This window comes from Carettochelys insculpta, chromosome 12, assembly GCF_033958435.1.
Source record: "Carettochelys insculpta isolate YL-2023 chromosome 12, ASM3395843v1, whole genome shotgun sequence".
Classification (NCBI taxonomy): Eukaryota; Metazoa; Chordata; order Testudines; family Carettochelyidae; genus Carettochelys; species Carettochelys insculpta.
In genome coordinates, this window is record NC_134148.1 from 38,241,771 (window position 1) to 38,266,936 (window position 25,166).

Below are 25,166 nucleotides of genomic sequence, written 5' to 3' on the forward strand. Positions count from 1 at the left end.
TGCAGGCATTGCTGCACTCGACACTGCAACACCTAACTGACGTAGCAAAAGCAATGAGGGGTCCTGTGGCACCTTACAGACTAACAGAAATGTATGAGTATAAGCGACAAAGTAGGTCTTTGCCCACAAAAGCTTATGCTCATACATTTGTTAGTCTATAAGGTGCCACAGGACCACTCGTTGCTTTTGCAGATCCAGACTAACACAGCTACTCCTCTGATACTAACTGACTTAGGAGTCTAAATCTCATTTGCAAAGGATTTAGGCAATTTTGATTTCTAAATTGAGTAAAGTATTGCCTAAATACTTTTTAAAATCTGGACAATAGACTAATAAAACAAGTAGTAGTCTGAAGCATGTCAAACTAATTCAAGATTTTCTTGAAGAGTAACATTCTGTGGTTTGATTTTTTTTTTTTTATATGTATAATATATATGTATGTATATATTTTGGTAGCAGCCTTTTGTGGTTTGTGTAACTTGTCCTTTTATTTTGTATTTTAACTTTAGCTGATCCCACAGTTAAGGACTTAATTGGAGGCTTCACCGCTCTGCATTATGCTGCCATGCATGGCCGGGCAAGGATTGCACGCTTGATGTTGGAATCAGAATACAGAAGTGACATTATCAATGCAAAAAGCAATGATGGTTGGACTCCCCTCCACGTAGCAGCCCACTATGGCAGAGACTCATTTGTTCGACTCCTGCTAGAGTTCAAGGCTGAGGTTGATCCGCTCAGTGATAAAGGTACTACACCGCTTCAGTTGGCCATTATCCGAGAGAGGTCAAGCTGTGTGAAAATCCTTCTTGATCACAATGCCAACATTGACATTCAAAATGGTTTCCTGTTACGATACGCTGTGATCAAAAGCAATCACTCTTACTGCCGAATGTTTCTTCAGAGAGGGGCGGATACAAACTTGGGTCGCTTAGAAGATGGACAGACACCATTACACCTGTCTGCTCTTAGAGATGATGTGCTTTGTGCACAAATGTTATATAATTATGGAGCAGACACTAACACAAGGAACTATGAAGGACAGACCCCACTGGCTGTTTCAATAAGTATTTCTGGAAGTAGCCGACCCTGTCTGGATTTCTTACAAGAAGTAACAAGTATGTATGTAAGAAAAGTTAATCAAAGCACGTCAGTCTCCTTGTTTCGATTTAACCTCAGGAAAAACATTTAATCCCAGCTAGTTAAATGCATAAGAAAGTTCCTTAGGGGTGATGGTGGGGGAAGTTTACTCTCCTTCTCAGTAAAGGCTCCAACACTGAGGACAGTATATTTAAATGAACTTAGTTTAATTTATATTTGTAGTCTGGCAGTGTTCATCAGCATGGGCTGTAAACTCCAGCTTTACTAGAGCTGGCCTTAAGTAAAAACATAACATGGCTTCATAGGCTCCTTTGCTGGAAAATCTCTGCATCTCACTATCTCATCGGGCATTAGGACCAGAGCAGGAGGAATTTTTCTGCCACTTAGGGTTTTTTTGTTGTTTTTGTTTTTTTTTATTCTCCTCCTCCTCCCTTACCCTACCCCTGGACAAAATCATGACCCTCATTGTTTCTTCCTGCAACTTGTGGGGAATCCCTAAGTTGCAATGGCAGCTCTGAGCATTTTGTTAATACAGTAGAAGTCTGATTATCTGGCCCCTGGATAACCGGCACATTTGGTTATCCAGCATGCCACGGGGCCAGTTGCCTGGCCAGGGCTGGCTGTGGTAGCTGCCATGGGGATGGTTGCTGGGCCCAGGTCAAATAACCAGCACGTTTTATCATCCAGCATCCTCAGTTCCCCAGGGATGCTGGATAATAAAGCTTGTATTACTGATATGAGAGAGGCATTCTGTTTTGTCTTCAACTTAGAAGTTTAAAGGGATAAAAATGGATAACCTCGTGAGTAGGACTGGGTGTAACACATTAAAAGAGAGTACCTGTTTGGTTTCTGGGAACACTAGATTTACTGAAGTGCCCTTCCAGTTCTGAAAAGGTTTTGATTTCATTGTGCTAGAACTGATGTTTTAAGATGTTAGAAATAGCGTGACCTATTTAAAAAATGCCTTAAGAAGGATGTTGCCACTGAAAATGTTCATGATCCAGAGCGAGGTAACAAGGTATAAACAAGGATTATTATTTAGACTGCTTGTTGTGTGTCCAGAATCGTCTTCCAGTATGAAACAATTGTGCATGTTTGAATCTTAAAGTAGAATAGGGTAGTTGATGGGGCTTCTTAAACCTTTTCTTACTTTTGAATGTTGCATTTTTAAACAATAAAAGTAAACCACTACATGCAATATAGACACTAGAGAGAAACTGAATTTTTAATGACTGGATCAGATGAAATTTAGCAACTGAAGAGTCGCATAAGCATTTAGAATTGGACTTCTAAGTGTATGTCTTACTTGTATTGTGTTTTTACTAAAGCTTGTATGCAGATTTGGATGGGCATAAGCTGGAAATAGGAAAAACAAGGGGAAAGGGGGCTTTAGTTCCCTTTTTTTTTTTTAATTCAAAATAGAATTCTACCTTCCTTTTTTTTTTGCCTGTCTTTGAAAACCACATCTCACTATTTTATTGTTGGAGTTCTCTGTGGACAAATATATAGAGTCTTGTTTTGTACTTGCCTCCACAGATATGAATGCAGATATCCATAGTTTGTTTGTTTTTTTCCCCACCCCAGGTACGGATACAAATTTTTTATCTAGGACTCTTCAGATATGAAGATAACCAATTTATAGCCACATCCACGGATGTTGATGCAGTTATCTGCTGCTCGTTTTTTGTGGATACAGATGCAAATGCAGATACAAAATTTGTATCTGAACAGGCTCTAAAAATATACAGTCTTCTAATTTTTTTATAGTCCTCTATCTGTAGTATTGAAGCATATTTTAATCTTTTGAAGTTTGTCCCTAATTTCTGAAAATTTAGCAAAAAGCTGCAAGTTTATATAACTTGTTTGTAGGTGGCAGACTCAGCAGTGGAACTGTTAGCTTCTAACGATTTAGCATTAATGACTTCCTTACATAGATGTCAGAAATAACTCCAAAGAAATTCTAAAAGTGTCTTTACAGTTTTAAGTAGTGGAGTTGACTTAGTTAATAAATATGCACAAATAATCAAAAAAACAAAGATTGTTACATCTGGAGTGGACATTCCATTTGTATATACAAAAATAACTCCAATATAGCAATTACATTTTCAAAGTAGTGTAGAATAATTATTTAAAGTTAGTTTCTCTTACGTACTGTTGTTGTCGTTGTTCTTCTGAGGGGCTAAGTGCACATTAAAAATAAGTAGTTATAATATCGGTGTGTCCTGCTAAACCAGACTGGGTTGAGGCTTGTTGGAACTGAGGTGAGAATTACAGGAGGTGGAGCTTATGGATGGGGATGGGTGTAAAGACACTAGCAGAGATCTGGTTGTATTGGGGAGAGAGTTTCATGTTGTTCCCACCCTCACCCCCAGTCCCATTGGCTTCAGCAGCATCTGAGTGACAATGAATGACCTTGATATGTCTGCTTGGGTTGGGAGGAGATCTTTTTTTCTAGCATTCATCTATCCCACGTCAGCCGCAGTCCTTCATCAGCTGCTTTAGGATAGCTGCAAGCGTTGTGCAACTGTATAAACTAGAATTATGAAGGTTTAAAATGGACTAGGAAGTAGGATTGGTTGCAAGATCTTTGGCTACTCGGATTCGTTGATAGACAAAGGAAAACAATGCAGGACTAGAGGTGGAAGATAGGAACTGAATTTGAAATATCTCCATCTTCCTGGCCATCTTCTGATTCTGTCTTGGGCAAGGTGGATAGTGTAACAGTGACCTTCAGCAGCAGCAGAAGTAGTTATCACCATCTTTGAGTTGGTTCTGGATGAACTCTCCAAATTTGAATTTGTAGCAATAATTCTGGTTAGATGACTTTGTAGGATATATGTATATAAGCACTGCAGTTGGGTGAACATAAACTTAGAAGTGTGACTGTGTTAATTGTTTGTCTAAAAGTGGTCACCAAGTCAAAGAATTAATCTGATAGTTTGTCCATCTGTTGAGAATCCAGCAAAGTGTTACTTTGTATTGAAGAGGTTGTCTTGTTTTATGGCAGAACTGTTAACTGAGCCGAGCTGATTGACAATGAAGTCACATAGTGCAGTGTGGGTAATTCATCTGGTTTAATTCAGTCTGTCAGCTGTGGTACTATCTCAGGTTTTGCTGTCTCACCACACATACCTGGCCATCCTCTTGAATTGTTTTTTGCTTTAGATTTGGAATTGGGCAGAATCAAGTTTGGACCTGTATCAGGTACCATTTCTTCCTTTTGTTTTGAGATCAGGGTATGCATTTCTTATGTCAAAGGGCCTTTTTTAAAGAGCTGTTGACTTTATATTGTTGGGCAAGCTCAACGTGTAGCTGATGGACGACTGAACACTAATGGTCTTACATCATTTATTTTCAGCATGGTATCTTGTAAGTGCCCTCTCCCCTTGCTTTGTTTTTCTAGCTTTCCTTTGCGTATAGATGAAAAAGGATGTAGAGAGTCAGCAAGCTGTGTGGTAGCAGACATCCCCAACTAGGTCATGTATGCAGTGTAGTTGTAGCCATGTCAGTCCCACAATGTTAGGCACAGGTGGATGAGGCCATTGCTTTCTAGAGACCAATTTGTGTTGGTTACAGACACAAGCTTTCAAGCCACACAGTGCTCTTCTTCAGGTGAGACAGATGGTTACGTAAAGAATTTTTGAAAGCTTATACCATGGCACTACATGTGACTTTTTGCCTCCAACACATCATCTGTTGTTAGAACACTAAAAAGTATTTCTAGTGGTGGACAATTTAGAGTTTTTGCTGCCTCATTTGGAGTAGGGTGTTTCAGTCTTACATTGGTGCTTGCAAGATATTTAGCTTTTATTTGGTTGTTAAATCCAGTACGCTTAATATATTTTGTATGTGTTTCCAGCACACTCAATGAATATCTTAGGTCAGTCATTATAGTCTCTATTTTAATTATGGGAGCCACCACTGGGAGGGAAAGCTTTATAAATTGTGAGTTAATTTGTGAAGGGCACCAAGCCAGTATTTTAATATGTACTTTCCAAAGCAAGGAACTACATACACTCTTTAGACAATTACCCATCTGTTTTACAATTTAGGTATAAGCCGCCATATTGAAAATTCTTATGTCTCTTGAAGAAATATAGTATATTTCTGCTTTTTCTGGCTCATGTGAGCTTGTTGCATTAAACTTTTTTTTTCCCCCGAACTTGAGTCAGAACACTGGTATCAGTAGACTTGCTACAGAGAGCCTATACCTCTGTAAAATGGAGAATGGGCAAGAGACCAAGCCTGTAAATACATCTTCAATCTTGAAATTGGCTCTGTAAGAAAGATGATTTATATATCTGTCTTTTGCTGAGGAAATCTCTCTTCTGTGCTTTCCAATGAAAGGTGAAGTCAGATACCTAACTTCCCTTTCTTTTAGGATTCCTTTACGTATATTTAGAGGCCAGATTAGCATAACATGGAATACGACGTTAGAAGTTTTGCCTTGGTTTCCCAGTCTGGCAAATGGATGATACCATCCTAGTTAATAGTGATGACTGGGAAGATTGATTAATGTTGGTTTGAAGATGAAAAGTGCTGTATGAGTACTGTCTTATATGAATTACACCCTCGCCTTCCCAAAACTTTACCTGTCAAGCATCATAGTAGCTCAGCTGACCTAGTTGTGGCTTTTGTGGGAGGCCATCAACAGCATGCTTTAATTGTCCTGTGAGACAGGTAAAGGACAGGTAACTTACTGCATCTCCTGGCAGAGGTTTAGGAATATAGATCAGGGCCAGCCTCTTCATAGTCATCTGTAGAATTCAATGGGTTTGAACTTTGAGACCATTTTTTAAAAAAGAAAAACTTTTCATACACAGTGTGAGCAATAATTATGTACTTGTACTGTTAAAAATCACAGAAAACTTGAACTGGAGTTCAGGTTGAGAAAGCAGTTTTAAAGTAAAAACACAAGGAATATATTGTAGATTAAAAATCATTAGAAAAATTACAAGTTAAGTTAAACTTTCAAATATGTGGTATTTCAGTTAAATCTATCTTCCCTGAACTCATATTGAGTTTAATCCCCATGCAGATGATAAATTTAGCCAGTGAGAAGATCATTTGACTAGCCATGTAGGTTGCGTGTACCTCTAGACTAGAGGGAGACAACTAAATGAACTGGTATATCCACTGGCATAGTTTACATCGTATGAATGCTAAGAATTGTTAAGTAACAGTTACGTGTTAACTGAATCCTAGGTTGCCATTAAATCAGCAATTAGCTGAATTAATATTTCACCTTTATTCAGTTGTTTTGTATTTTCAAAAGGACAAGTCATCAGTTTTAACAAAGGATTTCAAATTGCTTTAGAAAACATTTATAATATTGTAGTCATGCATGAAAATTTAAAGATGTAGGAATTCACTGCCCTGAAAGATTTCTATTTACTTTTTTTTTCACTTTGCTATAATTTGTAGGGTTTAGGCAAAAACAAAAAAAAACCAAAACTGTGACTCAATTGTGATTAATTACATAGGAATTAATTGGAAGGTTAAACTCAACATTAATTTTTGTATATACACGTGTGGTAACATACATGAAACTTACCAAAATTATGAAAATCTGTTTTTCCACTACATGCTAGTAGTTAGCCTGCATTAATAAATGGGCTGTATTTTGTAACCTTAGGTTTTGCTTAGTGTTAGAGCTATCGGAATAAGTTATTGTATCATTGGCCCCATTAAATAAATAAAATATTTTACAAGTTCCTTGATACTTTCCTCTTCTCACTAGTAACAGCTGTTCAAAGAGCAGTATGTTCTTCAAACAATTTCAGTTTCTTTTATGTAGTATGTAGAAGACAGATCAAATCACCTTTTCGAAGAATTGATAACCCACCTTCTTTCAGTTGAGAAAAACAAAGGGAGTAAATTTTCAAAGCTGTGTGCAGCATTGCAGTGTGACTGTCATTGTAGTCAGAGTTGGCTGGCTAAAACTGGAACAATGCTTTGAAAATATACCCAGCAAGTCAGCTTTTAGACTGTAACTAGGTTTTTTGTTCATTTAAGTCTTCAGCATTTTTGCTATCTCAACACAGCAGTTTGAAGACTCCTTTGTGCAAAAAGAAAAAAAAAACTTCATATACCTATTTCTGTGCTTTAACGGCAGCTTAGTCCTTGGAATACAGTATAGCGTATAGAAAAGTGTCAGACTATAAAATAGTTCAGTAGGTCTGTTTTTATAAATACTTTTTAGTTCATGGATTTCTTTCAATGCAGTTTTCTTTGATATATCATCACCTAAAAAAGAAATATGAAAGGTGAGCATTATGAAGCTAGAGTTATTTTTGGTGAAAAACATATATATATCAACTAAAGACTATCAAATTAGCTATTGTATTACAAACAAGAAGTTATTTCTGATGTGTACTTCTGCATACTAAAATCACAATGTTATTAATATCAAGAATCTTATTACGCACCACTGTGCTTCATTTCAGAGAGTTGAGTGTTTTTTCCTCCATATACAAATGTTCAAGCTCAGGATTTCCTTCTTTGGTAGATATTTGCTGTGCCAGAAATCCTGAACTTTGATGGAATGATGACTAATCTGAAAACCCCAACTTACTTGGAATTTTGGTTTTTAGTGTAGTTTGAAAATATGCTTAATGTACATGTCTCATAGCAGAGGGTGTGGTCATCACTGTTTTTTAAATTTAAACTGGAGCTTGAAACTAGCTTGTATTGCATAAACTTAAATGGGGTAAAATGTTAACTACTTGGGGGTGGGGAAGAAGAATCTGCTTAGTTTCACAGTACACTATTGTACTGGTAGCCACAAACTATGCAACTATTCTATTCTAGTGGCATGGGAAATAGTCTGAGTATACGATTGCTATGTTTGATATTCATAGTAGTCAGATGGATTTGGTTTGTTTTAGACCATAGAAATCTTCATAGGGCCTTTGTAATGGTACAAAATCAAATCCTGACATGTTGCTTGATCTCCTTAGTTAATTGACTTACTGCTTAGATTTGGAATTCTAGATATTACACTTCTTAAATTGTTAGCTGCACCAGAATCAAGCCTCCAAAATAAAGTGCAAGATTCCCATTTGTCTCAATTTGGACCAGGCTCCCCTTCACTTTGGTGAGAGCTCTGTGTTGGCTGACCAGGTCCTTTTAACAAAGCCCTGTTGCCTCTTCTGCAACATATGGTTCTTAAGGCATGTATTATATCACCAATATGCACCACATTGCTGCACTATTATTCTCTTATGTGAATGCTGTGAGCATGAACTAAAAGGTTCCTGTCCCACAGAGAATGGGCTCCTGCATTGTGTGTATTAGCACAAAAGGTTTGTTTTCTTCCCAATAGGCCACGTGCCTCAGGGTAGTCTGTTACTTAAGATATTCTTAAATGAAAAGATTTATATGCTCTTATGTGAGCTAGTCAATGGACAACTCAGGGTCTTTAAAAAGTCTTTGGACACCTTTTTAAACTATGGTGTCTGTTTTCTCACAGTTTTGAAAATAGATTGAACTTTTGTGCTCAACAAATTGGATGGAAAACAAATAGATTTGGTTCCCTTTTAACTTTAGCCACCTGCTCCCAAACAAACATAAAACCGTATTTTGTGTACTAAAATGTCAGTCACTGTTATTGGCTACCTGGAACTTTGTCCCCTTTTTGGTCTCATTGAATTCATGTGGCAACTATTTGGTCTTTTGCCATTTTCTATCTCTGGGTGAAATCTCCTGATTATTCCACTCTTACAAGCAGGACCATTATCCCTTGCACATCAACCAGTTGCCATTCTGCAGGTTTGACTAGATCTCAGGAACTTTTGACCAGAGAGAGTGACCCACAGCACTCTTGAAACTAAGTTATTTAATTGTTGGAACAAAGCATTAGAGGAAAAGGATTGTGTAGCAACAAATGGCCTACAAGCATATAGAGTCTCATCTAATTTTTCACTTAGCTTTTAGTTTAATTGAGAGAAGATTATGGTACAGGAGTAGAACCAATATGTCAGCCAGTCTACATCCTCATGTGCCTTTGAGTTTCTCTGCCTGTTCCACTTTTTTCAAGCTGTTTTTGGCACTCCACAGATAAAGTAGACTAAAGCTGTTTAAGATACTTTAGCACTGCCTTTAAAACCATGAATCTAGGCTGTTAGGTGAATATTAGGAAGAGCCTCCTCTCTTTTTATGACCTTGTCCACATGAGGAAATAGACTGTTAATTGCTCTCCAAGAATTGTTCCTCCATGGACTTGCCATTCCAGAATAAGTGATGCGTTGTACCCCCTCCCCCCCACAATCTAGACGTGTCCACATGAAGAGCTATTGCAGGATGAGCAAGTAGACATGGTGAATAAGCCAAGTAGGTAGACTGTGCTATACAGACCTCAGACACTGCAGATTAAATTTCCCCCCATCATGATACACGCTCTTCCCTGTGATAGTGACAGATCCAGATAGAGAATTGTTGTTAAGAAGCCCCCTCAGTGTCACGTTTGTTAAAAGATTCTGTGTTGTATCTCTGTGTTGTATGAAATGCATCTTTGCTGATTACTTTCTGAACTCATTGTCTAGGGTAGCAGAGTTACTGAAAACAGATGCTCACAAATATTGTATTATGGTACCAATAATTAAATCAGAATTTAGGCAGAGATTGTGTCTACAGGAGACACCTTCTTTATACACCACTTAAGAAACAGTGGAGTGGGAAATTTAAAATTTCTGCCATGCCAATGTAGCGCAGACCAGGCTTTTTTGCCAGCTGATTGTTAGGTTACTACAGTGATGAAAGCACAAAGTGGACAGAGATTTTGCATTCCAAACACAGGCTACATCTACACTAGCCCAGATCTTCAAAATGCAAATTCAGCACCTCATTAGCGTGCCGGCGGCCACTGCTCTTTGAAATTGCCGCTTTTCGCTGCTGCATAGCTCATCCAGACAAGGCTCCTTTTCGAAAGGACCCCGAGAACTTCGAAATCCCCTTATGCCTATCAGCAGACAGGCATAAGGGGATCTTGAAGTTGGTGGTGCCCTTTCAAAAAGGAGCCCCATTTGGTCAAGCCGCACGGCAGTGAAAAGTGGCAATTTCGAAGAGCCATGGCTGCCGGCATGCTAATGAGGCACTGAATATGCATTTCAGCACCTCATTAGTAATCTTAGAAATGGCCATTTTGAAGATTTGGGTTAGTGTAGACACGGGCACAGTGTTACATGTTCCAGAAAAGACAGCCAGGTCGTTAATTAAGTAAGAACATCACTGAGTATCAACGAGGACTATATTATCATTAGCTTTGTAACTGTCCTTTTTCTAAAGCCATTAGTATTCCTCTTTGAATAGCCCTTACCCTCATATTCTGAGGAGAAGAATGTTGGCTGGTTTATCATGAGCAAAAATGTTTTGAAAATAGACTGCTGCAGCATTTTAAAGATGAAGTTTGGAAATTGTGTTCTGTATTTTTAAAGATCTTTAAAGCTTGCTGTTTGTCCCTTCCACCTCTGATAACTAGTGCATAGAGATGCCTGAGAAATATCTATGAGTTTTTCTTTAAAAACTGGGCCTCTTATTTTATATTATGTAAAAAGTTTCTAATGTCAAAGTATTGTAAAACATATTGAATTATACCACTCATTTCCAAGTTCAGGAGCCAACCCCCTATGCCCCTATCTGGTTATTTTGGAAGCAGCTCACTCAGGCTTGAGATGTAACAGTATCCTCAAATGCAATTTTAAAAAATATATTTTTCTACATGAAGGCTGGGTCCGTGAATTGAAATTTAGAGTAAAATGGGAGAAATGTGTTGTATTCAAAATACAAGCTATTATCTTAGCACAAGAGCAGACCACTCTAAAAATAAACAATGTTTTCTAAATAAATAATTTTAACCAACATAATGAACCACTGGAACTTGTTTTGCAAGCAACTGAGGCATCTAACTTAGATAAAAATGTTACACAATTTATAAGAACAACAATCTGTCTCGCTAGATGTGATAAATCACAAAGCTGTCCAGCATTTCATAGTGTAGATCAGCACTAGGAAAGATACAGCCCATGAGCTGGATCCGGTCCTGCCAAGCCTTTTGAACTGGCCTGCATCCCACTCCACCCCGCCAGGACCCGAAGGCAGACTCTCAAAAGGTTGGCTGCTCAAAATGGCTGGTGGCTCCCTTTTAGGTGCCACACACTCCTTGAGTGGGGAAGGGGGAACCAGTTTCTGGCCAGTGATAGCTACAGTGATTGGGTGGGGGGCAGGGACAGCATACAGAGTGCCCCCCCACAGTCCCCACAAGAGCTTTATGGCACAGAGAGACACAAGGAGGGAGTTTCCAGCCATTTTGAGCAGCCTGGGGCTGCAGCAGGCAGTGAACCTGTCTTGGGGTCCAACTGGGTTACTGGTCGGGAGCCCCCTCAGTAAGCGCCTCCTGGTCAGAGCCTACCTGTACCACTCCAGCCCCTCCAACTCCCTCTCCAAGATTACCACCTCAAACCTCTGCACACCCATTTTCCCCCAGCTCCAGGTCATAACTTCCTTCCGCAGCTTGCTCCCTGCTCCGACACCCCATTCCTATGCAAGAATCCTCTCCTGTACCCTTACTCCCTCCTGCTCCTATTCTCCAGGTCAGAATCCTCTCCTGCACCTATATCCCTCCCTCCCAATTCTGCCCCCCAGGTCACAACCCCCTCCTTCACCCAACTCCCTCTCAGATCCTGCACTCTCTCCTGCACCGCAGTCACCTATGCCAACCGCCATCCCAGATCCTGCATTCCCTCCGCAGAAGAGTACAGCCCCTGACCACTTACCAGAATCTTTGAATGCCCCTCCTGCTACCAAAATTATGGTCCACCCTTGGTGTAAACTATAAAATCATCAGTGGTGTAGTAGGAAGAAATTTGTCTATTGTGATTGGAGTATTGCACAAGCAAATGGACTACTGAGAAATTCTGCTTTCCTCTGGGCCATCATCTAACACAGGGGTTTTCAAACTTTCTGGTCATGGAACACTTGGATGTCATGGTGCTCTCTACAGAACACTATCTTTTTTTACATCCGTATACTAACAATGAGGAACATTACTAATAGCAAATATTTCATAATAAACTATTGTGCAGAAATGCAACTCAACAAATGATAATGAAACCAGACATTAACATAACGAATCTAGCAAGGATGACAGTTAAAACATAAATAAGATCAGCATATTTCCCTAACAGATGTAATATTATGGATGAGCATGACAGGATAAACAAAGATGCCCAGTTTATTCTTACGTTGTTGCAGCTCACAAGGACTTTCGGAAAGTAACGATAGTTTAAATTGGCCCTGTATCAGGTTACTCACCGCTGGTGTAAGGCTTCTAAACTCTTAGCAGACACAAGTGATGACTTAACAAAGCAAGCGCTCGTTGCCTGTTAACAAGCAGAATTGTTAAGAAAAATTGGTTACTGTAAAGTCATTTCAAGAAAACTCTAAAATCGAGAAAATTCCATCCCAAAATTTCTTTCCCTGAGAAGGAGGAAGAGACCACGATTGCACAATTTCAATGGCGGAACATTTTGCCGTAGCTCGCGGAACACCAGTGTTCCCCTGGAACATAGTTTGGGAACCACTGATCTAATGCTTATGGATAGCTTTTGGGGACCAGATGGAATAGCAGCCATAAGAACTGATTATTAGTTCTGCCCACTTGGCCGTTATTATAAAACACAAAACAGCAATCTATTAAAATAGCTGATGTACTCATGTAGATGTTTTAGCAAACTTTAGTCCTGCAAGAGCAGAGGGCATTCGCTGGCTTGTGCATAACTATCACAACACAGATAATGGTAAAAGAATAATCCAAACTTAAAGGTGCTGCAAAACAAATGGCTTTTTGAGAATGAGTAAGGAGTTTCTTTAAGAGGTATTTCCTATTTATGGAAGTAGTTTGTATGTGACTGAAATCCGTGAGGCGGCAGATTGCTGGTTTGAAAAATCTTTCTACTCTTTATTTATTCTTTTGTGGGCTACTTTTTCTTTGCCTAAGTATCCTTTCAAATCCATGATGCAGCAAATTCTCTCTACTCGCTCCTTCCTAGTCATTTTTAGTCATCATTTAACCTGACTTACTTTTCTCTGTTTCTAATAACATTTTACATTTGCCAAGCTAAAGTTCACTGATGTTGGTGTATAATCCTTTTTTTTTCCCTTTCATTCAGATTCAATCAAGAATGAGTAAGAGTTCTAGACACTGTTTCTAATAAATCACAAATGCATTAATAACCCTGGAATTTGCAAGGTATGACCTGAGACGCTAACAGCCAGTAGATGTAGCAACTGGTGCTTAATGTTGGAAAAGTCCATTGTTAACACATGCCCAGAAAAATATTCTTAGGCTTATCAGGGGAAATGTCAGACATTTTGATAACCATGTCTCTAATAATTCCCTTAATTTAACTGTTGGTGAATTTTCCGGCTATTTTACATTGTTCTCCTTTACTCTTAAACAGGTCACAGGATGTTAATTTAGGTAGCATGTGATTCTGAAACCAGAAATCATTGTAACATAGCTGTATTCTTGTGTGTACTAATACAGAGTATCATAGTGTTTGCTAGCAGCAAACACTGTTGTTTGTAGTTAAAGTTTAAAAGGGGCATTCTGACACTTGTTTCATTCACTGATATATTTATTAGAAGCTTTTCTTTTGGAACAGGAAGCATCCCATTCTGGTCCTAGGTCAAAAGTAATTCTCCTTTCTTTTCCCTCTGCCCCCTGAAACGTTAGCATATGAGCTGTATAACTTACCTCATACATATCGCCATATAATAGAAATTTTCTATTTGGTAATAGAAGTCATCAGTGATTTATAATGACAGCCACTGTATCATGGTTGAAATATTATACTTTTTAAAATATTAGCACTTAATTTCTATGGTGGTGAGTGTCTTAGAAATATTACTGTTGAAATAAAGGAAAGCTCCAAAGTTTTTAACTTCAAATCTAGTAACTTTAAAAATGGGCTTAAATTAGTTTCCAGTACTATACCTGCCAGATGTCACTTCTACAGATTTTTGTTTTTTAAAAAGACAAATTTAATTATAAATGTGCCTCTATCCGGTTTTGTGAAAAAGGCACACAAAGGTGAAGCTGTAAAACTCTGCGTATGAAGTGCTGAATTATGCACAGACTAAACCAGAAATAACACATCCTTTTATACAGATGTTGGCTCTTCTAGTAATAGAAGGTAGTCAACTTCTGTCTAAAATGTTTTGTTGCCTTTAACAAGAGGACTGTAGAATGCAAGTGAACTTAAGTCAGTAGCATGCCCTTGTCTATGTGCCACATTTTTGTCAACAAAAGTCAGGGGTTTCTCCAACAAAACAGTGGAAATGTACACACTACCATGCTCTTTCCACCATAAAACTCTCCTGCTTTGCCATTAGAATAAAACCATCTCAAAGAGAAGTACGCTTTTTTTCCCAGAAGAGTTATATCAACAAAGTGTCAGACACCTCGCTTGGCTATATCTCTGTAAATGGCCTCCAGCAGGTGTCCCACAATGCCCATCCTAACACTCTGCCTTACACGCAGGTAGATAGGCATCCTCCGCTCTGCATTTAAAGGCCTGGAATTTTTGAAATTCCACTTCCTGTCGTCTTGGCATGGAGAGCTCACATTGCTTCTGCCCAGCTGACTGTAGTGGCTACACATAGCACCAGTCTCCTGCTTGGAGCACACCCAAATTGTTGGATATGCTGGCTCTGTGGGGAAGGGGCGTTGTGCAGTCCCAGCTTTGCTCCACTGTAGGAACTTCAGTGTCTACAGGCAGCTTTCTCATGGCTTTCTTGGATAAGGGCTAGAAATGAGATATGCAGCAGGGCCATGTGAAGAAAAAGGAGCAGAGGAATGCATAACAGAAGGTCAGAGAGGTGTAAACAGTCTCTAGTGCTGAGCTGAAGACCTGCCACTCCTATGAATGCCATCCATAGGAGCAACCCCAGCTTAATACCCACAACCCCATGGATACCTCCAGAGCAGGAGGATAGTGGATCTAACCCCAAGGATGAAGTCATGGACAAGAAGGTTGAGTTGGAGGACAGCATGGAGCCCAGGGCAAGTTCATCCAGTGGCACGAAAGTCAAGGATTCTGCTCCGCTCTGGAGAGATCTAGCCAGTCCATTGCTAGCACGCATGCCGCAGGACAGAAGAGCTCTGGTAAGTGGTCTTTTTGAGTTCATGCTGATTGGTCTTATGAGGTAGAGCTGTCCTTTGCTCTGTGTTCTACAAGTGGGTGAAAGGATAGCTGTGTACAAGACTAGCTGTGCTGTAGAGTATGCTTTGCATTCCCCTGAGTAGGGGAACAGCGCATAAATGCACACTGAGATTTTACAGGGTAGAGAGAAGACGAGGAAACTTCCCAATGGTACTTGCCAATTCTGTGCCAAAGGTTCTTTGGCAGAGCTGCTTTGTTCCTTCCCTCCATTATAGGAAACTTTCGTATACCACTCTGCAGTCTCTTGTGCTGGTTCCAAAGTAACACGTAGGCAAGCAGCGCAGAGACTGGGTCCGAAGCCGCTTGTATGCAGGGGTTGCACCCTTCCATTCTTGTTCACCATCAGAAGTGAGATACTGACTTCAGCTACTCCAGCCTGTGGAAAGTGGTGGCAGAATTTATAAGACTGTCCCTGGTTGCCTGCACTGATCCCCTTTTAAAAAAAAACAAAAACCTTGACTCTTTGCACCATGTTGATTCCCAATCCCCACTTGGCCAAAAGTCACCATGTTTAGGCTGTCCGAGATTGTGTGTGTGCTTTTCAAGGGACAGCACAAAAGTGATTTGTATGTTGAAATAGGTGTATTTTACTGAAATGATTCAGTGCTGGGTGTGAACTAACAACCATGCTTCTGTATCTCTTGTATTTCTGCAGATGTGGTCTTCAGGGAATCCCCTACACACATGCAGAGTGACCCTGAACGATAAGGAAGTGACCAAGACAGAGCAAAGAGGACATGTGCTGGGAAGCGCTCCAATCCTCAGATGAGCAGAAGAAAATGCAGGGAATGGAGAGAGATGCTGAAAGAAAAATTTAAAATAGAAAGAGTGGGGAGCATTCTGTAAAGGGCCAGAAACAGGTGATAAATGACCCAGGAGCAAACAGAGATGTTGAAGTTCCTAATCACGCTGCAGCAAAACACAAGTGTTCATTTCTCCTCAGCCCCTTTGCAACTGATACAGAACTGCTTTTCATGCCATTTCCAATTGCTTCCAGTACATTCCTTGTAACTTCTCTCAGAGCATCTCGGTACCTGGACTTAAACATAGCTATGAGAGGCTACACTGCCTTGCATGCTAGTCTCCCTCGCACCAAGCTTTTTGTGTGTATTAATTGGTATTAGTAACAATGAACTCTCTGAAAGATAACGACCTTTGTCTCCCACACAGTGTGGTTGGTGCTGGTACTTGTGCACAGGGTCAGTTTGATCATTTTGTTGACTGCAAATCCCAGTCAGAAATCATTACAATTTTCAAGCAAGGCAGCAGGTAAACAAAGCATGCTGTATGACTGGTGTTCATTGTCGAAATGTTGTCTTAAAGTCTCCATGATTTGAATATCTACCCTTTTGTGCCCCTCTAATAGCCCTGGTATCTGCCTGCTCAGATTCAGCAGCCAGATGATCCACCTTCATGCTCCACCTCTGGGGAAACTTAGCCTCAAATATTATGGAATGTGCAAAATGTTTTCCTCATTTATCTGGCCTGCCATAAAGGTATCGTCAGTGCACTGTTAATATGCCAAAAGCACGTTCCACGGTCATTCTGCACCTATTCAGCTTATTGTTAAAGCACTCCTTAGGGCTGCTTCTGTTTCCTGTGCAAGGCTTTGTGAGCCGTGAAGGTAAGGGGTAATGCTGAATTTATCAGGTTCACATGAGCATTTCTGTATTCTCCCCCCCCGAATCTTCTGGTCTAGAAAGAAAGTCCCTGCTTGGAGCTTTTTGTATGGCCAGTGTTCCTGAAGATGTGTGCATCATGCAGCCACTCTGCATTGATGTTAGTGAAAATGCCCATGATGAGTCACAAGTGCGTGCAATACCATAGAGAAGTACCCCTTTCTAGGAGGTACTCTGTCACAAGAGAGTCTGGGCCCAAGATTGGATGATGCACACCATCTATTGCTGCTCTACAGTCAGGGAATCCCATTGCCGTAAAGCCATCCCCTGTTTCACTCACATTGTCCAGAGTCACAATCTTTTGTAGCAGGATATAATTAATGGCCTTGTGTTAACACAGTTCCAACCATCGACTTCCTGAGTCCACACTGATTTGTTACCAAGTAGCATTCTCGACCTGCCACGAGGCTCTGCACTGAGAAGGCATCTTCCATTTTGTTGACTTTATGCTACAGTGCTGGGACAAACTCCTCACACAGTGGCATCAACATGGCGTTGTGCACCCAGTGCTCATCGTTACAGATCTGTATAACGATATGATCACTCATTGCTTGTTTCCTAACCCCAAAAGTGATGGTTCACCATGTCCAGCAGTAATCCGGTGCTGCTGCTTTCCCTGGCATGCAGCAGGTCAGGCAGCTTTGGTTCTCGTTCATTTTGGGAAGTTAAGATATATTGCATAACCATCCATGATGTGATCGTAACCATGACCATAGTTGTAGAGAGCAGTGCAGGATCCATCCTCTCAGACAGAGGTGGCAGGTGCACAATAAACTGTAGCCATTGAAAAATGCTGCAAAATGAAATCAGAAGTCCATGAAATGCTGGGATGGAAAGAATTTTGCATCAGGGGATGTTGCATGCCTGTGATATACTGGGATCCACTCTGCCATCCCACAACCCCTCACTGCAGAAAGTGGCAAATAGCACAGTGGAAAAGCTACACAGAGTGCACTGCTCTCCCCATAGATATTAGAGTATTAAATGTAAACACACAATGCCGACAGAGCATTATGTGACATGCACAAGCAATGTAATTATACTTTTTTTTTTTTTTAATTGTCAGCTTAACTGGGTCAATAAAATTTTGTTTTGTAGACAAAGCCTCAGACTCTCATTTGGAATGAAGCGACTCCAAACTTGAGATAAATATGCCTTCAGTAAAGCAACTAACTTAAATCTAGAGGATCTTACCACCTCTCTTTTGTAGCCTTGTTGCCTAGTGTACACAGCTGTGCTTTTTAGCATTGTATGATTTACGTTATAAGGTGCAATTGCAGAGATCTCAAGTGCCATTTCATTAAAAGCATTTCCTCTTTTGATTATATGCTCACCCCCTAGGAACTCTTCTAGAAATCGGAAAATATTTAAATTGTTCAGATCAAATTCTGCTGCGTAAACTGTTCACATGTTTATTTTAATGATGTTATGAAGAGCAATGCAAATAGTCTGTTTAGTGCAATCTGCCTTTTTCTTTCTTCGAGAAGACAAATGCTGCCTTTCAGCACTAACTTTTAGGAAGATGACAAATGATTGCCATAAGGTCTGCTGATTACAGATTATTTTGAGATAGCTGTATAAGCATTTTCATGTGTCCCTCGTGCCCAGTCTATTCAAGGTAATTGAAAACAAATTTTAAGATGTTTCCACTCACATAGTCTGCTGCTTTTCTGGTGACTTAATTGTTTAGGGGTTCTGGTTATTTTTGTTTTCTCATCCAACGAAGGAAATATTTGAAGTTAAAACCGTTTTGTGCACTGTGACTGGTGACACACACAAACTTCAAGGGTCAAAGTATCCCATACCAGTCATTTTGAGATGTTGCTGGCTATGTTATGTGATTTGGGGGCCCGCCTTCCAAACTGCTCAGAATCCAGCCGTTTCCTTTGAAGATAATGAGCCGAAACGGGACCTCAGTTCTTCATAAAAATGAGCCATTAATTCTTTTGCTGACATGGTAGCGGTGGAGGTAGAGAGCGTTACCTTCATCAAATGTAGTCAGCTTAGGCCTTAGTTCACTGTACTGGGACACACATACATTCTGCATGTGTGTTAAAAACTAAAAGCCTTTTGTGTTGGCTGAAGGGGGAAAGTGTAATTATTAAACTTTGCCGTATGCTCCTTAAATTGTTTAAACCATGGCCTCTAAATAGTCTCTAAATTCATGTTCAGAGCTGAACATGGCAAAATATCTGCCATGATATTTCTAAGGATAAAAGGCTAAACTATACTTTCCAGATCATGGGTGTTTGCCATAATGAAGGGTAAGCAAAGTCTATTACTGAACCTTTTCTATGTCCAAACCATTATGGAGTACTGTACAGATATAATGTCATGAGTCCTTACTGCATGGTATTTAAAGTGTTCTTTATTTGAGAAGGGGTTGCAGGGGGAGGGGCATGTGGAGTCTGGGAGGGAGGGTGCAGGAGTGCGCTTGGGGGGGTGTGGGGTCTGGGTGCATAAGGGGATGCAGGTGCAAGGTCTGCGCATTTGGGGATTGGGTGTTTACCTGGCATCCCGCTCCCAGGGACACATGTAGCTCCACCCCCAATTTGTGGCAAATGGGAGCAGCAGGGAAAAAGCCTCCAGACTAGTTTTTCACTGTGCTACTGTTTCCCCAAGCCAGAGAGGCAGAGGGAGCAGCAGCATGCAGGGCTGCTTCCTCCTTCCCCCTGCAAGGCAGAGCCTGTGGGTTCTATCTGGTCTTTGGCTTGCCTGGATCTGGTCTGCAAGGCTCAGCCTCCCCTTTCAACCTCCAAAGCAGGGAGCTGGCACAGGCACTCCAGCCTTGAGAGTCTGAAGCATAGGTGTTCCTGGTTCAAGTGTATCTGTATGTGGTAAAACAGGGATCAGAAAAGGCCATATTAAGATTTTTGTAGTGTAATTACTTCAAAACCATTTTAAACCCCAGTTCACCATATGCTTAAATGTGTAAGCTCACATAAGTAGTTACATTTAAATCAAGGGAACCAATAATGCGTGTGTAGTTTTTATGAGTATTCTTAAGTAATTTGGGGACTGAGTCCTTGGTTTTGTAAAGAATTATTCACTTTCACATTGGTTCAGACTTGATGAGGAAATGTCCCTCTCTTCCTCTCCTCCCCTAACAATGTCTTTTTAAAAGGTAAGTAATCTTTTGAAGCACATATTCTATGGGATTATCTGTCTTAAATACATTCTTTTGTCTTTTCATTTCAGGACAGCCCAGAAATTTGCAAGATCTATGCCGAATTAAAATCCGCCAGTGTATAGGCCTTCAAAACCTAAAACTACTTGATGAACTACCCATTGCCAAGGTCATCAAAGACTACTTAAAACACAAGTTTGATGATATCTGATATCCATGAAGAAGAAAACACTGAGCACGATTAGTTATATTCCAGATACTTAGAGGCTTGTTGCCTTGCACAAAGTATATCCTATGCAAATTCTGATTTCTCTAAAAGTCAGAAGGCAGGTATACACTTCCTTGGGTTTTTTTTTATACCCCATGCTAGAAGGTCTTAATTTTTGTTTTTGGTTTTTTTTGGTCCAAGTTTACAAGGTCCAAGCTTTCTATACAATATTGCATTTTAATTTTTTTTTTAAATGAGGCGTGCAGACTTGCAATGGAAATAAAACATAACCTATTCAAAGGCAGTGATTAGTTGTGATTGGCCTACATAGTATTGTAAGCCAATTGTGTGATTGTTTTAAAAAAAAAAAAAAAAAAAAAAGAGGTTTGGCGTCTAAGGCACCAATCCTGCAAAGGGACCATGTGGGCAGACTTTTATGTCCACGTAATCTGATTGATTGATGGGAGTTTGTGTAGGTGTAAACCTCTGCCCATGTGAATCACTTTGAGAATTGTAACCATGGTTTCCGGGGACACACTGTACAAATGCCATATGGAAGCTTTTTAAAAATGAGGCCACCTAGTTCAATTTTAAAATGTGTAAGTTCTCTTTTTATAATGTTCTTTTCCTAACTACTGTCGTTTGGATGTCCATCCAGGATCTCCTCTTCCCTGATTGTCCCTGTCAGTTGGCTTTTGCTTGTAATGCTGTTTTTGACAGTACACTGCACAGAGTCGTTCGGTCTCTCTTTTTCACATTGAGTGGAAACAAGTTTAGATTTTGAAGCCAGTGTATTCTGTTTCTCCTACAGTGCCTCCTGTGCAATATTTCTGATGTATTTTGTTATGATTGTGACTTTTGCACCCCCCCTTTTTTTTTTATAGTCTCAGTGCATTATTTGTGACAACAGGGACTGTTTCTTTATTGCAGCATTGCTCCAGCAATGCTATAATGAGGGTGTCAGTTGCCCTTACAATCCCTGAACTTGAATGTATAACTTGGCTGTTTTATTCCCCTTTGAGATGAAATTTTGCATATAGATTATTAGGCCAGGCTTCTCTTTAAATGGCTATGATTTGGCTAAGTCATTTTATTTTAAAGGGTTTCCATGCTTTTCATTGCGTTTAGCTTTCATTTTTGATTTGCCTGAAGTTGACTAGATGTAATCTTCATTGATAATGAGCCCATAACCCCCCATTAATTGCATGTGCACTGACAAGAAAATATTCCCACCTAGCATTAGATGCTTAAATTTTGCAAACACTAAACCTGAAACCGGCAAGTGATTTCAGAAGTCAAATTTTACATTCATGTTTTCACTGTAAGCAAGACATGATATGGAGCCAATTCCTAGTTATTAGTGGAAATAGAAGGCCTTGGCATCAAACAGAAATGGACCAAAATTTGCAACTATTTTACTGTTTTTATTTCCAAGGGATTATGGAGTCTGTAAAATGTTCTTGTCAATGTTTTCTACTCCTGCTTTGCCATTGTCGTGGCTCCAAAACAGTCTATTTAAACATCAGCAGCTCTTTCACAGTAGTGATTTGAGTAAAGCTTGGGAGGTTCGGGGAAACCATGTTGATTCTTAATTTTTCACACTATCCCGTCAAAATGTTAAACTTAAAAATGGTGGAAGCAAGGGAAACAGGTACATTTAAATTAATCCTGCTAGCTCAGCACTATTTCCTTGAAGCCAGAGCTTGTAGTTTCTTCAAGAACAAATCCTGTTGCTAATGATGGATGCACAGGAACCATGGCAGCAAGGATTATCTCACCCTTTTGTGCCTAGCCTTGCACAGGTTTCCAAACAATGACTGATTTTAGAGAGTCAGTGGCTCAGAGGAGAATTAATGGGATGTGGAGCCTTTCATCTCTGATTGTTCAGTTCAAATCCAGCCTGTTTCATCGGTGACCAAAAATTAATGTAACAGCCACCTTCTGGAAGTGAGTTTGTCCACATCCAACCAGTTAGCCCCATTGTTGCTAATGTTGATCCTTATTGACAGCTTGAGCAAAGGGGACAGAGAATAACCAAGCAAGACAGCACTCCTCTCCCTATAATGCTTCCTACAGGTCATAGCTGAAGCCCATTTGTGGTATTCTAGTGTGGAGAGAGAGTGCTGTTCAGTAATACCTTTAACACACAAAACACCATAGGTGCTGATCTCTTCTGCTGTAAGTTCTGCAGTACATAGGCATAATAAGGATGGGATGGCAGCTTTTAACTCTGTGTCCTCAGCTTTGTTACATAGAAACGGAACGTTAACATTCTGTCTTTTAAATATTTAATATTGTTTTTCTGCCTTCCTAAGTAACTTGTTTGGTTTTAAATAGTTTTGTTTCCCATCAGTGAAGGTGCATTTTTACAGGAATCTTTTCTGAAATAATTTAGACTGTATCTTAGTCAGAATCCATATTAAGATAAATTATTTGTTCTGTCTTGCTGCTGTGACTTCAGAAAATTATGAAAGACCTTGCTGGTAACAAAAATGCTATTTAATGAAGAAGCGTGTCATTCATTATTTATTGATTGAGGTTTGGTATTTTCATAACTGACATATAAAGGAAACACTTGTACATTTTAGGCTAATGCAAAATGTTTCTTGAGGGGGAAAAAATTGCAGAAGCCTAATCCCCTTTAGCAAGTCTAAATTATCAAAGGACCTGATCCAACACCCACTGCTGCCAATGGAAAGACTTCCACTGAGCTTTGGATCAGGCCTTAGGGCCCTCGTTCAGCAAAGCACTTATGGTCTTACTGATAAGCATGTGTGTGAGTAGTCCTGTTGTTGTTACTGGGACTATAGATATAGAAACTTTAGCAGCACATGCTTAAGTCAGTAAAGTACAGGGTTTATTTGTCATTCAAGCATAACTATATTTGAATGTTGTGGATCTATTCTTTTGTCACTCAGTGCACAAATAGGTAGAAAACACAAACAGATTTGGTTTTTCCATAATCTTTTGGAATTGAATGTGGAAAGATGGGTACATAATAGAAATGTATCACACATCTCTTACTTCCATTCCCTTAATGTACCTTTGTGTACATTTTACTGAATCTTAAAAAAATAATAAAATTGGCAAATGCACCAAAGAAACAGACAAGTAAAAGATTCTGATCATTAATAATAAACTACAAACCTCATCCTTTAAAAAAACAAAACAGAAAGATTTTTGTAAATATGTGTTTATAAATGTACAGCAGAGTAAGAGTGGGTTTTTTAGATTATTTAATTACCATATTTCTAAACTATTTACTACATTATAGACAGTACTTGTTTGAAAAGCTTTTGAGTGTTTTGGTTTTTTTTTTAATTCATTATCAGTCATGCTTGGAATGGAGCAACTCTGGATTCTTTGGGGTTGTGTGGAGAATTTCATTTTCTGGCTATAGTTGGCAATAATAAGAGAACACATCTGGGCAAAGAGGACTAGCATGATTAACTTGTCAGACAGACACCGTGAAGCAAGAGAAGACAGTTTGTTTGCTAGAGTGGACCACATGGAAATTTTAAATCTTAACTTCTCAATAAAGTTGATCGAGAGCCCACGTTGTCATTGGGACAAGAGCAACTTACAATTTGCCCACAAATCTAGCTTCCATGCACCTTTTTTGTGTTATCAATATCATGATGTATTTTGTTCTTCCTCTGTAATGTATGTTCTGCTTTGGGTCAGTTTGAATTTTAAAAATATTTAAATCTGGTTAAAATCTTTTGGGTTTATGTTCTGTTTATTTCTAATCAAACGTTCTAATAATATAGCATCACTTTGTGGGTTTTCCTCAGTGCCTGTCCTCCCTGCAAACACTAATGCAGTAACAACTTAGCTGTTGAAGCTCAGTTCTGGGTTGTGATATGAATACAGGTCTCCCATGAATTTAGACCATTTGTGTCAATACATCAAGGGCAAACTTGGACAGTCAGGGCTGGGCTGCCAAAGGTGAACCAGCCCAGTTTTTACTTGTACATGACTGATCATTTCCATTCACCTTTCTGCATGCTGATTTGCACATACAAGCTATAAAACATACACCACTCTCATTACCTGCATATGCAAATAAGGTGCAAAAATTATGGCCCATTCCCATTTTGCAAATGGATCCATCAATGTGCATTGTCTTTTTAATACTGAAAAAGTGAATAGGCAACAGCTACTTCTGAATATATCATTCATATGGGAACCAAGAATAAGTGAACAGCTTGAGTCTTCGAGGACCCTTTGTAAGTACAAGCTGTGATATTTTCAGGGGCTCTAAGGGTGGGAGAGGGCAGGAACTGGATCACTAGCCTTGGTAGCCATCACAAATATTATGTTATTAAAAGCTGGTGGGGAAGAGGATGTTTCCCTGTTGTATGGCTGAATGCTCTTGAGCAGCTAGGTGCAAAAACCGAATCTGAATTGTGGATTCTGTGCCATACATTACAACATGGCTCACAAATTTCTAAATTGCTTAATGATGGTACTAACAGACTGGACAGGTGTGGAAGACTAACAAATTTTCTAAATGCTATGTTCTCTGTGATGTTTCTGTTTATGTATCCTGTTTACTGCTTTTATTCATTTGTCAGCTGAAAAACAATTACTGATACATGCTGTCGTTTACAGCAACAATGGGTTTGCAAGCTGTTGATTAAGTCCAGTGATCTCTGTATGCCTGTATGATCTCTGCATTACTAGAAATCGTGCTTACTGTGTCTAAGGATGTTGTTTTTCATGGTTTCAGAAAAAGTTAGTTTTGTAAACTGGAAGCAATAATTGACTTTACTAGAGGCAGAATGGCTAGCAGGGATGGGAGCTAGGAGCTCTTCGTCTTAAGTTCTCTT

General features: G+C 39.6%; 1 protein-coding gene across 3 annotated transcripts in view; it reads left to right on the top strand.

Annotated features, from left to right (window-relative positions):
- Window positions 1-24,040, top strand: part of ASB7 (ankyrin repeat and SOCS box containing 7) — a 45,997-nt gene extending 21,957 nt beyond the window's left edge. For 2 of the 3 annotated variants that reach the window (XM_075006642.1, XM_075006643.1), the window contains 2 exons: window positions 510-1,115; window positions 20,198-24,040. In XM_075006642.1, coding sequence (XP_074862743.1) covers window positions 510-1,115; window positions 20,198-20,337 — 746 coding nt within the window. In that variant the 3' untranslated portion in view covers window positions 20,338-24,040. Of the gene's footprint in view, window positions 1-509; window positions 1,116-13,265; window positions 13,343-20,197 lie in introns of those variants that run through there. The other variant, XM_075006645.1, reaches the window with a different exon arrangement.
- Window positions 24,041-25,166: the final 1,126 nt, after the last annotated feature.